At 39.4% G+C, this 13028-nt stretch overlaps 1 protein-coding gene across 9 annotated transcripts in view; it reads left to right on the top strand.

Annotated features, from left to right (window-relative positions):
* Nucleotides 1-13028, top strand: part of DGKE (diacylglycerol kinase epsilon) — a 42365-nt gene that overhangs the window by 12230 nt on the left and 17107 nt on the right. For all 9 annotated transcript variants that reach the window (XR_012088812.1, XR_012088811.1, XR_005238744.2 and 6 more), the window contains exons 5-8: nt 2035-2178; nt 2787-2944; nt 3273-3324; nt 11142-11255. Coding sequence is in view for 6 of the 9 variants with exons in the window: in XM_008011380.3 (XP_008009571.1) it covers nt 2035-2178; nt 2787-2944; nt 3273-3324; nt 11142-11255 (468 nt within the window). In the remaining 3 variants the exon portion in view is untranslated. The remainder of the gene's footprint in view (nt 1-2034; nt 2179-2786; nt 2945-3272; nt 3325-11141; nt 11256-13028) is intronic.

Raw genomic sequence — 13028 nt, 5'->3', positions numbered from 1 at the left:
AATAATAATTACGAAAAGATCAGCCATTTAAATATGTGGAGAAACAGGAACTCTTGTGGTGGGAATATAAAATGGTACAACCTCTTTAGAAGACATCTTAGCTGTTTCTTAAAAAGTTAAACATAAATTTATTATATCTTCTAACAATTCCTCTACTAGGAATCTACCCAAGTTAAGTGAAAACATATTTCTCACAAAGATTTGCATGAAAATGTTCACAGCAGCATTATTCATGATAGCCAAAACCCATGAACAGCCCAGCTGTTCATGAGCTGATGAGCTGATAAACAAAATGTAATGAGGCCATACAATGGAATACCATGAAATGACCAAAAGGAACAAACTACTGATACGTACATATTACAGTAAATGAACCTCAAAAACACACTAAGTGAGAGAAGGCAGATACAAGGGACCTTATATTGTATGACTCCATTTATCTGACTTGTCTAGGAAAGGCAAGTCTGTAGAGGTAGAGAATAGATTATTGATTGCCTGAGGCTAGGGCTAGAAATGGAGAGTGACTGCGAATGGATATTGAGGGATCTTATTAAAGCAACAAAAATGTTCTAAACTGGATGATGGTGGTGGTTGTGCAATTCAGTGAACTTAATAAAAATTATTGGCTTGTTCACTTCAAATGGGTGAATCTTATATGTAAATTATACCTCAGGTTTAAAAATAAAAGGGATCATTAAAATTGAATGTACAACTAGCGACTCTTACTTTGAAAAATTAACCAAAAAACAAAATTTAAAAAGAGGAAAATTAACCTATTGTGTAACAATTAGAAATGCAATGATTTTGTCCTTCCAATTTGTATTTTTTACACTTTCAATATTATACAGCTTAAGAAAATTATAAAAAATACAGAGAAAATCATTTGCAATTTCTCCATACGAATACATCAGTTTTCTTTTTTCTTGCTCTTTCCATTAATTATCTATGCATTTACTTTAATGTTAACAGTACTATAACAATAATCTAGATGCAAATTTGCATTCTGATTTTTTTAACTTTAATGGTATAAATATTTTTCCTTGTTTCAACATTGTCCTCATAATTACATATTTAATGACTAAAATAATTGAATGGAAATAGCATTATTTATCCACTCTCCTGCTGTTGAAGGGTAACACTGTCTCTATGATTGTATTATAAATAATGCCACAGTGAATATTTTTATACATATTTTTAGGCATTTTTGTCTTTTGAAATATTTTTCTAGGGTCATTGACAGAGTTATGGATTATCAAAGTTACTTGCATTTTTATGTCATTTTCTATGTATTGCAAAATTGCTTTCCAGAAATTTGTACTAACTTGCACTGGTGATTTTTTTTTAAGCCAGTATAAGATATGAAATACTAGTTAAAGGTGAACCTAGCACATTGTGGTTTATGTGAACAGGAAGGAGGCAATGTGGTGTAACAGATAAACTATAACTTTGATTTTTTTTTTTTTTTTGAGACAGAGTCTTACTCTGTCGCCCAAGCTGGAGTGCAGGGGCATGATCTTGGCTCACTACAACCTCTGCCTCCCAGGTTCAAGTGATTTTCCTACCTCAGCCTCCCAAGTAGCTAGGATCACAAGCACACAGCACCACACTGGCTAATTTTTGTATTTTAATAGAGACAGGATTTTGCCATGTTGGCCAGGCTGGTCTCGAACTCCTGACGTCAAGTGATCCAGCTGCCTTGCCCTTCCAAAGTGCTGGGATTATGGGCGTGAGTTACCACACGTAGCCTTGTATTTCAGCACTTAATTACCTGGAGAGTCACAGGCAAGGAATTTAACCTTCCTGCACCTCAGTTTCCAGCCCAATAGAATGAAGCTAACTCTTGCTTTGTAGAGTCAGTGTGGGGATGAGCTACAATGAATATAAAGAGTCTGGCACAGTGCCTGGCATATTGTTAAGTACAAAGTAGCCAGTAATGTTATTTAACTATATCTCTACTCATCTAGAGAGAAATCATCCTTACAGATGAAGGAAAATGTTGGATAAAAATAATTTTTCTTTTTCTTTTTTTTCTAGGTTTTTGATGTAACTAAAACTCCTCCTATCAAAGCCCTACAACTCTGTACTCTTCTTCCATATTATTCAGCTCGAGTACTTGTTTGTGGAGGGGATGGGACTGTAGGGTGGGTCCTGGATGCAGTTGATGACATGAAAATTAAGGTATTAGTCTTTAAGAACTACTGCAGAAGGACTTCTAAGATAAATATACTATGCATATATATATATGGGTTGTTTGTTTGTTTGTTTGAGATACAGTCTCACACTGTCACCCAGGCTGGAGTGCAGTGGCACAAACACAGCTAACTGCAACCTCCATCTCTCAGGTTCAAGCCATCCTCCCACCTCAGCCTACAAAGTTGCTGGGACTGTAAGTGTGTGCTACCATGCCTGGCTGCTTTTTGTGTTTTTTGTAGGGACAGGGTTTCACCATGTTGCCTGGGCTGCTGTCAAACTCCTGGGCTCAAGCAATCCTCCCACCTTGGCCTCCCAAAGTGCTGGGATTACAGGGATGAGCCACCATGCCCAACCTAATATGGAATATTTATACTTTATATTTTTTATTATGCAGATGAATATGAGACATTGCCAGCTCCAAATAGTTAAAAATGAGATGTTTTGATTAAGCAGTTAGCACAAGCTTTAGCAAAACAACATACAGTTGTTATATTTGTATTCTTACTGTTTTGGTCTTAATAAATTTTGTAAAGTGTTATTACCCAGCAAATAGTCTGCAGAGAAAAATCTAAAACATATCTTCCATATTCTAGGGACAAGAAAAGTACATTCCACAAGTTGCAGTCTTGCCTCTGGGAACAGGCAACGATCTATCCAATACGTTGGGTTGGGGTACAGGTTATGCTGGAGAAATTCCAGTTGCACAGGTTTTGCGAAATGTAATGGAAGCAGATGGAATTAAACTAGATCGGTAAGTTACATTTCCCCAAAAAGTAGATTTCTTGAGATTTAGCCGTCATTGTTTGGTTTACAAATGAAGACTTGTGTAGGTGAAATGTGCCATGTAATTTAAATGTGAAAGATGATACTCGTACTTATACATAGATACTGGTGTTTTGTTTTATTATGTAAGAGCCAAAGTAATAAGTTACACTGAGTACTTATCCCTAAATTTGCATGCTTATCATACGTGTGGTTACTTTTTTAGATGGTATTTTAATAGAAAACCTTCATTTATCCAAACATCCAGAGTACAGGGTTTATTGTAAAAAGTGTTTTTTTTAACTTCTGTTTTTTAGATGGAAAGTTCAAGTAACAAATAAAGGATACTACAACTTAAGAAAACCCAAGGTATGTTGTTAGTGCCTCAGTTGCAAGTAGTTTCAGCTTCATTGCTCAAGATACGGCACTCTGTGGTGGGATACATAGACCTGGTGCTTATCTCAAGGGAGCTGGCTGTGGAACAGAACAGAAGCTTATATGCTTAACTCACAAGCTGGACTGTAAATGTGTTATGGGAGTGCACCTGTTCTGCCTAGCTGATGTGGCTGAGAAGATTCAGAGGAAGTGATATGGGAGTTGGTCCTTAAAAAAGCGAAGGACTTTCCAGGCAGTGCAAAGCATGGTTAGCAAGTAGCAAATAATACAGAGAGAGCAGATCTGTATTTTTAAAAGATACTTTGGAGATAATGTGAAAATAGCTTAGAAGCCTGTACTAGGTAGAATTAGGATGAGGACAATGCAAAGACATTTTAGAGGTAGAATTAATCAGTACTTAACAACTGATTAATAGAAAGGGAAGAGAGAAAATACGTATTACTACTAGATTTCTAGTTTTTATAACTGGATATATGGAAATGACTATAAGAAAAATACTAAGTTTCAGGTTTGGGTGGGAAGAAAATGAGATAGAATTGAGCATATCAATCTAAAAGTTTTTGAAGTGTTGAACAAGAAGTTGGAAGTTTAGGCTTATTGCTCAGGAATAAAGACAGAGCTAGAGATGCAGATTGAGGAATCTAGACTGGGTTAGAAAGTAAAATAAACTGGGGTGGGGGCAGGGGAGTAGCCCAAGTTGTGGGATTTATGCCCCTAGTTATCAACCTTTGAACTGAAACTTTATTTCTGATAATTGTTTAAATGCTGAGAATATGGGGAGCGAGAAAAGAAAAGAAGGTCAAGAACTACATCTTTTTTTTTCTTTCTTTTGTTTTGGAGACAAGGTCTCGGTCTGTCACTCAAGCTGGAGTGCGGTATTGTGATGACAGCTCACTGCAGCCTCGACCTCTGGGACCAAGCGATCCTCCCACCTCAGCCTCCCAAGTAGCTGGGACCATCAGCGTGTGCCACCATGCCCAGATGGTTTTTGTTTTTGTTTCTTTTTTGTAGAGAGAGGGTCTCCCTATATTGTCCAGGCTGATCTCGAACTCCTAGGCTCAAGCAGTCCTCCCTCCTCAGCCTTCTGAAGTATTGGGATCAGGCATGAGCCACTGTGTCCAGCCACAAACTACATCTTGAAAATAGATAGATTTAGGTGACACAGATTAAGAGAGGCCACTAAGGGAAACTAAAGAGTGTAGTAAGTAAATAAGGAGAAAACAGAGAAAGAGAATTACAGTAGGTGGGTGATAAACAGCAAAATTAAAGCAGACTTTAAAGAAGAGCATTTGGGGAACTCATGCATGTTTCTTTGCTTCTCTGTCTCCTTGCCACTAAAATCCCTCTAAAATGGGGATACAGATCTTGTATAGATCTTTGAGAAGGCACAAAACCTTAAGGAGAAAGAGATCACAGCAGTCTTCAGAAGCCAAAACTAGGAAGGTTCGCATAATTGAAAAAAGCTCAAAAGTGCCTACACTGCAGAAAACCAAGAAAGAAACCAGTTTATTGAGCAGAACCAAGCAAAGGCTTAGGAATTCAAGTCACTACATCACTCAGAGAGCAGTAGTATAGAGTGGGTCTGAAAATAGAAGGAGTGAGCCAAAGAAACTGTTTGTTCCCTTTCCCCAGCTTCACGTGGTCATTTACTACCCTCCTCAACTCAGGTAGTAGATTGGAGGTTTACTCTGGAACGTTTAAACTAGAAAGACTCTAGCCAGCTAATGCCATACTACAAACAGATTTAGTGCAAAGTGAGATCACTGGCCCTTTTCATCCACTCAACTTCAAGAATAGTGGCAGAGAGTATGTCTCTCTGGGAAGCTACCTTGCCCAAGGAAAAAATTAACAACTACCAATATTTGGGTGTCCCCTAGCAAAAGGACCAGATTTTTGCACTGTAGTCCTATAATGAAGCTTATGCCCTAGCAAGACCTGCTTTTGAATGCAAAGTTCAGTTTGCCTTTTATGCCTTACTCTTAAAATATGAACATATACAGCCAAGGATTGGAAGCACAAGCAGGCATTTAAGGAAAGCCTCTATCATGAGAGAGCCCCAAATAAGAAGAAAAAATTATAGGAAACACAGTCCAGGAAGCTGAAGGAAGTCAGGGAGTGGGACTAATGTTCTCAGAGAAAAATGAAAATATTTATAGAACAGGGTTCTATAAAAGGAACATTCAGAAACACACACCTCAAAAAAGGCTCTGACAAACTAAAATTCAGTATCAGATTGGAAAGTACAATTGAAGACACCACTCAGAAAATGCAACAAAAAGCAAAGGAACTGGACATGGGGGCACACGCCTATAGTCCCAGCAACTCAGGAGGCTGAGGCCAGAAGATTGCTTGAGTCCAAGAGTTCAAGGCTGCAGTGAGCTATCATCACGCCACTGCACTCCAGCCTGGGTGACAGAGTGCAGATGAGGCCCCCATCTCTAAAGAAAGAGAAAAAGAATAAGTAATATTTAAAATTTAAAAATCACGAATTGGCCAGGTGCGGTGGCTCATGCCTGTAATCCCAGCACTCTGGGAGACTGAGGCGGGCAGATCATGAGGTCAGGAGTTTGAGACCAGTCTGGCCAACATGGTGAAACCCCATCTTTACTAAAAATACAAAAATTAGCTGGGCGTGGTCGTGGGTGCCTGTAATCCCAGCTACTCGGGAGGCTGAGGCAGGAGAATTGCTTAAATCTGGGAGGCAGAGGGTGCAGCAAGCCAAGATCGCGCCACTCTACTCCAGCCTGGGCAACAGAGCAAGACTCCGTCTCAAAAAAAAAAAAAAATCAAGAAATAATCTGATTATGTTATTTAGAAATATAGAGATAAATAGCAGAAGAAAGAACTATGGAAAGAGCTGTGGGAACAGGAATTATGAATGAGGAGTAGACAGATAACTGTAGTGTTTCCTTTGAAGCCTTGTAGAACTATATAGCTTATTAAAGTGGATTGCTTTGATTTATTAAAAAAAATTAAACATAAAAAAAAAGAGAAAGTATTGGAGATCCTTTAAAATGGTTGCTGTGCTCAGAAGTATTTGTCAGTTATCATAGTGCCTGAAATGCCAGCATTAAAGATGTGTTTCTCTTTTTGATAGAAGCCAATCTAATAGGTACAAGGTGATAGCTCATTGTGGTTTCCATTTGCAATTCTCTGATGATTAGAAATGTTTAGCATTTTTCCATATGCAGGTTGAATATCCCTTATGCAAAAAAAGGTTGTGACCAGAAGTATTTCAGATTTCTGATTTTTTTGGATTTTGGAATATGTGCAGAATATGTACCCGTTGAGCATTTCTAATCTGAAAAGCTGAAATCCAAAATGCTCCGATGAGCGTTTCCTCTGAGTGTCATGTCAGTGTTCAAAAAGGGTCAGATTTGGGGACATTTCAGATTTCAGATGTTCGTATTAGGGGTGCTGAACCTGTATCTGTTGGCCATTTTTATGTCTTTTGAGAAATGTCTCTTCAAGTCCTTTTGCCCATTTTTTAATAAGATTATTGGTTGTTACTGAGTAGCTTGAGTTCCTTCTACATTTTGGAGATTAATTCCTAATCGAGTGTATGATTTACAGATATTTTCTCCCAAGCTGTGGGTTGCCTCTTCACTCTTGTTTTCCTTTGCTGTGTAGAATCTTTTTAGTGTGATGCAATCCCTTTTGTCTATGTTTACTTTTATTGCCTGTGCTTTTGAGGTCATATCAAACCAAATAACTGCCCAAGCCAATGTCATGAAGCTTTTTTCTTACATTTTCTTTTAGTACTTTTATAGTTTCAGGTTGTACATTTAAGTCTTTAATCCATTTTGAGTTGATTCTTTATAATGGGTAAGATAAGGGTTGATTTTCATTGTTCTGCATGTAGATACCCAGCTTTCCCAGTACCATTTATTGATGAGACTCTCCTTTCCCTATTGTATGTTCTCGGCACCTTTGTCAGAAATCAACTGGCCATCAATATGTGTATTTATTTTGGGCTTTCCTATCCTATCTCATTGGTCAGTAATAACAAATGTTGGCAAGGATGTGGAGAAGAGAGAATCCTTATACACTATTGGTATTGCAAAGTAGTACAACCATTTTGGGAAACAATACGGAGGTTTCTCAAAAAACTAAAACTAGAGGCCGGGCGCGGTGGCTCAAGCCTGTAATCCCAGCACTTTGGGAGGCCGAGACGGGCGGATCACGAGGTCAGGAGATCGAGACCATCCTGGCTAACATGGTGAAACCCCGTCTCTACTAAAAATACAAGAAAAATTAGCCGGGCGAGGTGGCGGGCGCCTGTAGTCCCAGCGACTCGGGAGGCTGAGGCAGGAGAATGGCAGGAACCCGGGGGGGCGGAGTTTGCAGTGAGCCGAGATCGCGCCACTGCACTCCAGCCTGGGGCACAGAGCAAGACTCCGTCTCAAAAAAAAAAAAAAAAAAAAAAAAAAAAAAAAACTAAAACTAGAATTACCATTTATTCCAGCAATCCCATTTATAGATACATACCCAAAGGAATTGAAATCAGTATATCAAACAGATGTCCATGCTGCCATGTTCATTGCAGCGTTATGTATAATAGCCAAGATGCAGAAATAACCTAAGTGCCCATCAGTAAATGAATGTTTTTTTTGTTTGTTTTTTTTTTTTTTTTTTTTGAGAGGGAGTCTCGCGCTTTCGCCCAGGCTGGAGTGCAGTGGCCGGATCGCAGCTCACTGCAAGCTCCGTCTCCCGGGTTTGTGCCATTCTCCTGCCTCAGCCTCCCTATAGCTGGGACTACAGGCGCCCGCCACCTCACCCGGCTATTTTTTTGTATTTTTTAGTAGAGACGGGGTTTCACTGTATTAGCCAGGATGGTCTCGATCTCCTGACCTCGTGATCCGCCCGTCTCGGCCTCCCAAAGTGCTGGGATTACAGGCTTGAGCCACCGCACCCGGCCGAATGTTTTTTTTAAATATGCCATATATACACAACGGAAAACTATTCAGACTTTAAAAAAAAAAAAGGAGGAAAATCTGTCATTCTCGGCAACATAGCTGAACCCAGGGGACATTATGTTAAATAAATAAACAAGGCCCAGAAAGACAAATATTGTATGATGTCACTTATATGTGGAATCTAAAAAATCAAACTCAAAGTCAAGAGTAGAATGATGGTTACCAGAGGCTGTAGAAGGTAGGAGAGTAGATGAAGAAAGGGGAGACATTGTTTAACAGGTAAAAAGTTTTAGTTAGATAGGAAGAATAAGTTCTGCTGTTGCACAGCTTGGTGACTATAGTTAATGTACATTTTCAAATTGCTAAAAGAGAGGTTTTTTGTGTTTTTGTTTTTTTGGGGTTTTTTGAGACGGTCTCACTCCATTGCCAAGTTGAAGTGCAGTGGCGCGATCACAGCTCACTGCAGCCTAGACCTCTTGGGCTCAAGTGATCTTCCCATCTTAGCCTCATTATTAACTGGGACTACAGGCACATGCCACCACACCCAGCCAATTTTATTTTTATTATTTTCAATAGAGACAAGATTTGTCTGTGTTGCCCGGGCTGGCTCAAACTCCTGAGCTCAAGCAGTCCACCCACCCCAGCCTCCCCGAGTGCTGGGATTATAAGTGTGAGCCTAAAAGAGAGGATTTAAAATGTTCTCACCACAAATAAATGATAAATATTTGAGGTGATGGATATGCAGAAAAAAAAAAAGATGTATTTCTCATTCATACCAGGATGTATTACTATTCAGTAATAAAGCGGAGCTGAGTATTTAGAAATATTTATCAGAGATCATTCTTCCAAAGAAAGATGGACAAAGTTTCACACCAGTTAGATGATTCAAATAAAAAGACATGTTCTTCAGCCATTTGCTGTCAAAAATAAATACACTACAATCAAGTAGGCTCTGCTTACCTCTATAGAAGAACATCCAAACAATCAAATACAAGAAGGAACTTCATTTATCTATACATTCAGGCAAGTATTTTGTGCCCATCTGGTGCCAGGCACTGTCCTAGGTGCTGGAGTTTCAGTGATGAAGGCCTTGCCCTCATGAAGCTTATATTACCCCACTCTTAGTGTCTGAATAAAGGACGCCTAGAGGCCGGGTGCGGTGGCTCAAGCCTGTAATCCCAGCACTTTGGGAGGCCGAGATGGGCGGATCACGAGGTCAGGAGATCGAGACCATCCTGGCTAACACGGTGAAACCCCGTCTCTACTAAAAATACAAAAAACTAGCCGGGCGAGGTGGCGGGCGCCTGTAGTCCCAGCTACTCCGGAGGCTGAGGCAGGAGAATGGCGTAAACCCGGGAGGCGGGGCTTGCAGTGAGCTGAGATCCGGCCACTGCAGTCCAGCCCGGGCTACAGAGCAAGACTCCGTCTCAAAAAAAATAAAAAAATAAAAAAAAAAAAAGGACGCCTAGAAAACTAGAAAAAAATTTCAGTTAAAAAATAAAGGCACATTAATGTACATTGACGTATTTTATTTAAAATAAGATGTTTATGGGTTTTGTTTAAAAGAACAACTAGGATTGAAAATTATATTTTGGCAGTGAAGGGACATTTAGTTCCATAAGAGATGAATGAGAAAAGGATAAAAAGAACAAGCGACCAAATTTAGACTTAACCATCAAAAGGAGGAAGAGCATCTTTGATTTGGAGGAGAAAGGTACACTTGAGTAAAGTCATACACTTGAGTAAAGTCAGAATGTTTAGATGGCAGAAAGCAAGCATGAGAATTCATACCTTTCATACCTGAGGATCTCATTTTTTTCAGTGAGGCAAGAATCAAGATCATCTGAACATAATGAAGGCAAGGGAACTAGTTACCAGGGACTTGAAGAGAGTTGTAAATTTTGAAATAAACCACTAGGGAATACAAGAAAGGGGTCATCGAAAGGGTTACTGTGTCCTATTAGCAATTGTGTCCAGCCATCCTTAGAAATAACTTTGTAACAGGATCCTAATTATAAGATTCTTACCAGCAATGTCCAGCAACCTGGAAATAGAGCAGAGAAAACAGTTTGATTTAGAGAAGATTAACAAGTAAGGCTGGCCGGGCGCGGTGGCTCACGCCTGTAATCCCAGCAGTATGGGAGGCTGAGGTGGGCGAATCATGAGGTGAGGAGCTCGAGACCAGCCTGGCCAACATGGTGAAACGCCATCTCTACTAAAAATACAAAAAAATTAGCCCGGCATGGTGGCAGGCACCTGTAATTCCAGCTACTCGGGAGGCTGAGGCAGGAGAATCGCTTGAACCCGGGAGGCAGAGGTTGCAGAGAGCTGAGGTCGCGCCACTGCATTCCAGCCCGGCGACAGTCCGAGACTCTGTCTCAAAAAAAACAAAGCTAAATTGAGAAGAGGTCAAGAGAGTGCTGGAACAAAGGATGGTGTTGAGTACAGTCGTTGAAATGATTGACCTTGGAATCCAGGCCACATTGGGAAGTAAGATAAATTAAGGTGAGACCAGTAGCCTGGGTTGGGACTAAGAAGCTGAGAGCTTGGAGGCTGTAATTAAAGAGCAAATGTAATGGGAACACAGGCATGAAAAGCCTGGAAGCATCAAGTAGAGCCATTCTAGATGGTAAGGTCTGAGGTGCAGCATATAAAACAGAAATGGAAGATGAGATTCACATCTGTAGTTATCAGCCTTAAATGGAAGCTTTATTTCTGGTAACGTCACCGGACAGTATAAAATAGCCATGTGAAAAGTAAATACAGAAAGCATCTCCCTTTTCAAAAGAACACAAAGACTAAGATTGACGTTTAATTATGACTCAGGCTTAGGTGGAATCATAGTCTGTTGCTTATTCTTACCCTTTCTCACAGGAATTCACAATGAACAACTATTTTTCTGTTGGACCTGATGCTCTCATGGCTCTCAATTTTCATGCTCATCGTGAGAAGGCACCATCTCTGTTTTCTAGCAGAATTCTTAATAAGGTGTGTTGGATAAAATAACATTTCCTGCTTATCACCGAAGGTACAGTAAAAATCAATAGTTCAATTATATTTAGCACTCTTAGATTCAGATTTAACTAACTTTTTACCTGCTCTGTTTTGTGTAGGATTGTCAAATTAGATCTTTTTGTTAAATTAGATCTTTAAATGTACTTTAGCAGGCCGGGCACAGTGGCTCACGCCTGTAATCTTAGCACTTTGGGAGGCAGAGGCAGGTGGATCACTTGAGGTTAGGAGTTCAAGACCTGCCTGGCCAACGTGGTGAAACCCTGTCTCTACTAAAAATACAAATTTAACCGGGCGTGGTGGCAGATGTCTGTAATCTCAGCTACTCGGGAGGCTGAGGTAGGAGAATCTCTTGAAACCAGGAGGCAAAGGTTGCAGTGAACTGAGATCATACCATTGCACTCCAGCCTGGGCAACAGAATGGAGCTCCATCTCAAAAAACAAAACAGCTTTATCAAAGTATAACATAATTCTAACAATTTTTTTAAATTCAAATTTGGGGTGTTTTATAGCATATTTTGCTTAGATGGCAACTAAATGGAATATATGATAGTTTATCTTAAACAGCAGCTAAAATTGGAAGGAAATTTTAGGCAGACTAAATTTTTGGTGAGGTCATTAATGGAACAGTAGATTTCATTGGTTTGAAAAACCTCCAGAAGGCAGATGAGATAAAGAAAAGAGCAGCTTGTTTGCCACAGCTTTGAACTAAGGTCATATCTGGTTTCTAGTACAGTTGATTCCTTTGATGGAGTTTTGCTTAGGAATTTTTTAAATAACGTTTGGTGATTGACCAACAGGATATCAAAAATAAATGCAAAGCAGTTGTATTCCTGGTTCTGTTTTACAAATATTTCAGGTTTTAAAATAGTTCCCTTTTATTAATATAGTTACTAAGGTAATACATATTACTATTTATACAATTGATAATTAACTCATCTCAGTCTTTATATCAACCTTTCTGTATTCGAAAGTGATTAGAAAATGTTTGTTAGATTAATATGCATTACTATTCTTAAGTAATCTGAGGTACTAGGAAAAAGTGGAATTTTCTAACTCGAATATTTTTCTTTATAAAATACAACTTTTTTGATAAATTGGGAGAAAACACCGTTTAGAAACAAATCACTTGTAGGTTGGGCATGGTGACTCGTGCCTGTAATCCCAGCACTTCGAGAGGCCAAGGTGGGCAGATCACGAGGTCAGGAGATCAAGACCATCCTGGCCAACATGGTAAAACCCCGTCTCTACTAAAAATACAAAAATTAGCTAGCTGTGGTGGCGCACGCCTGTAGTCCCAGCTCCTTGGAAGACTGAGGCAGGAGAATCGCTTGAACTCGGGAGGTAGAGGTTGCAGTGGACCGAGATCGCACAACTGCACTCCAGCCTGGTGACAGAGCGAGACTCCATCTCAAAAAAAAAAAAAAGAAAAAGAAAAAAAAAATCACTTCTATCCCACATTTCCCCTGAGAAAGAGGCTAATTAAACTTAAATGAAATGGCCTGTATTGTCATCTTCCAAAAAAGAAGGATGAGTAACCACAGTTCACCTAGAACTTTTAAACTATTAATAGCTTAAGAGAATAAAATGTAAAATAACAAATGATGCCAAAAGTATCTGTAATATATTAAAGGCATTTTTACATTGTGTTTTAATTATAGATTTCCATTGCTGCTCCTAGTGGATTCCAGTTTTACCCTTTGAAATTACTAGAATGGAGGTATTGGATAGGGCCAGAGGGTGCACACC

The sequence above is a fragment of the Chlorocebus sabaeus genome, chromosome 16, assembly GCF_047675955.1.
Source record: "Chlorocebus sabaeus isolate Y175 chromosome 16, mChlSab1.0.hap1, whole genome shotgun sequence".
NCBI lineage: Eukaryota > Metazoa > Chordata > Mammalia > Primates > Cercopithecidae > Chlorocebus > Chlorocebus sabaeus.
The sequence above is the reverse complement of the archived record's forward strand: the minus strand, read 5'-3'. Positions and strand labels throughout refer to the sequence as shown.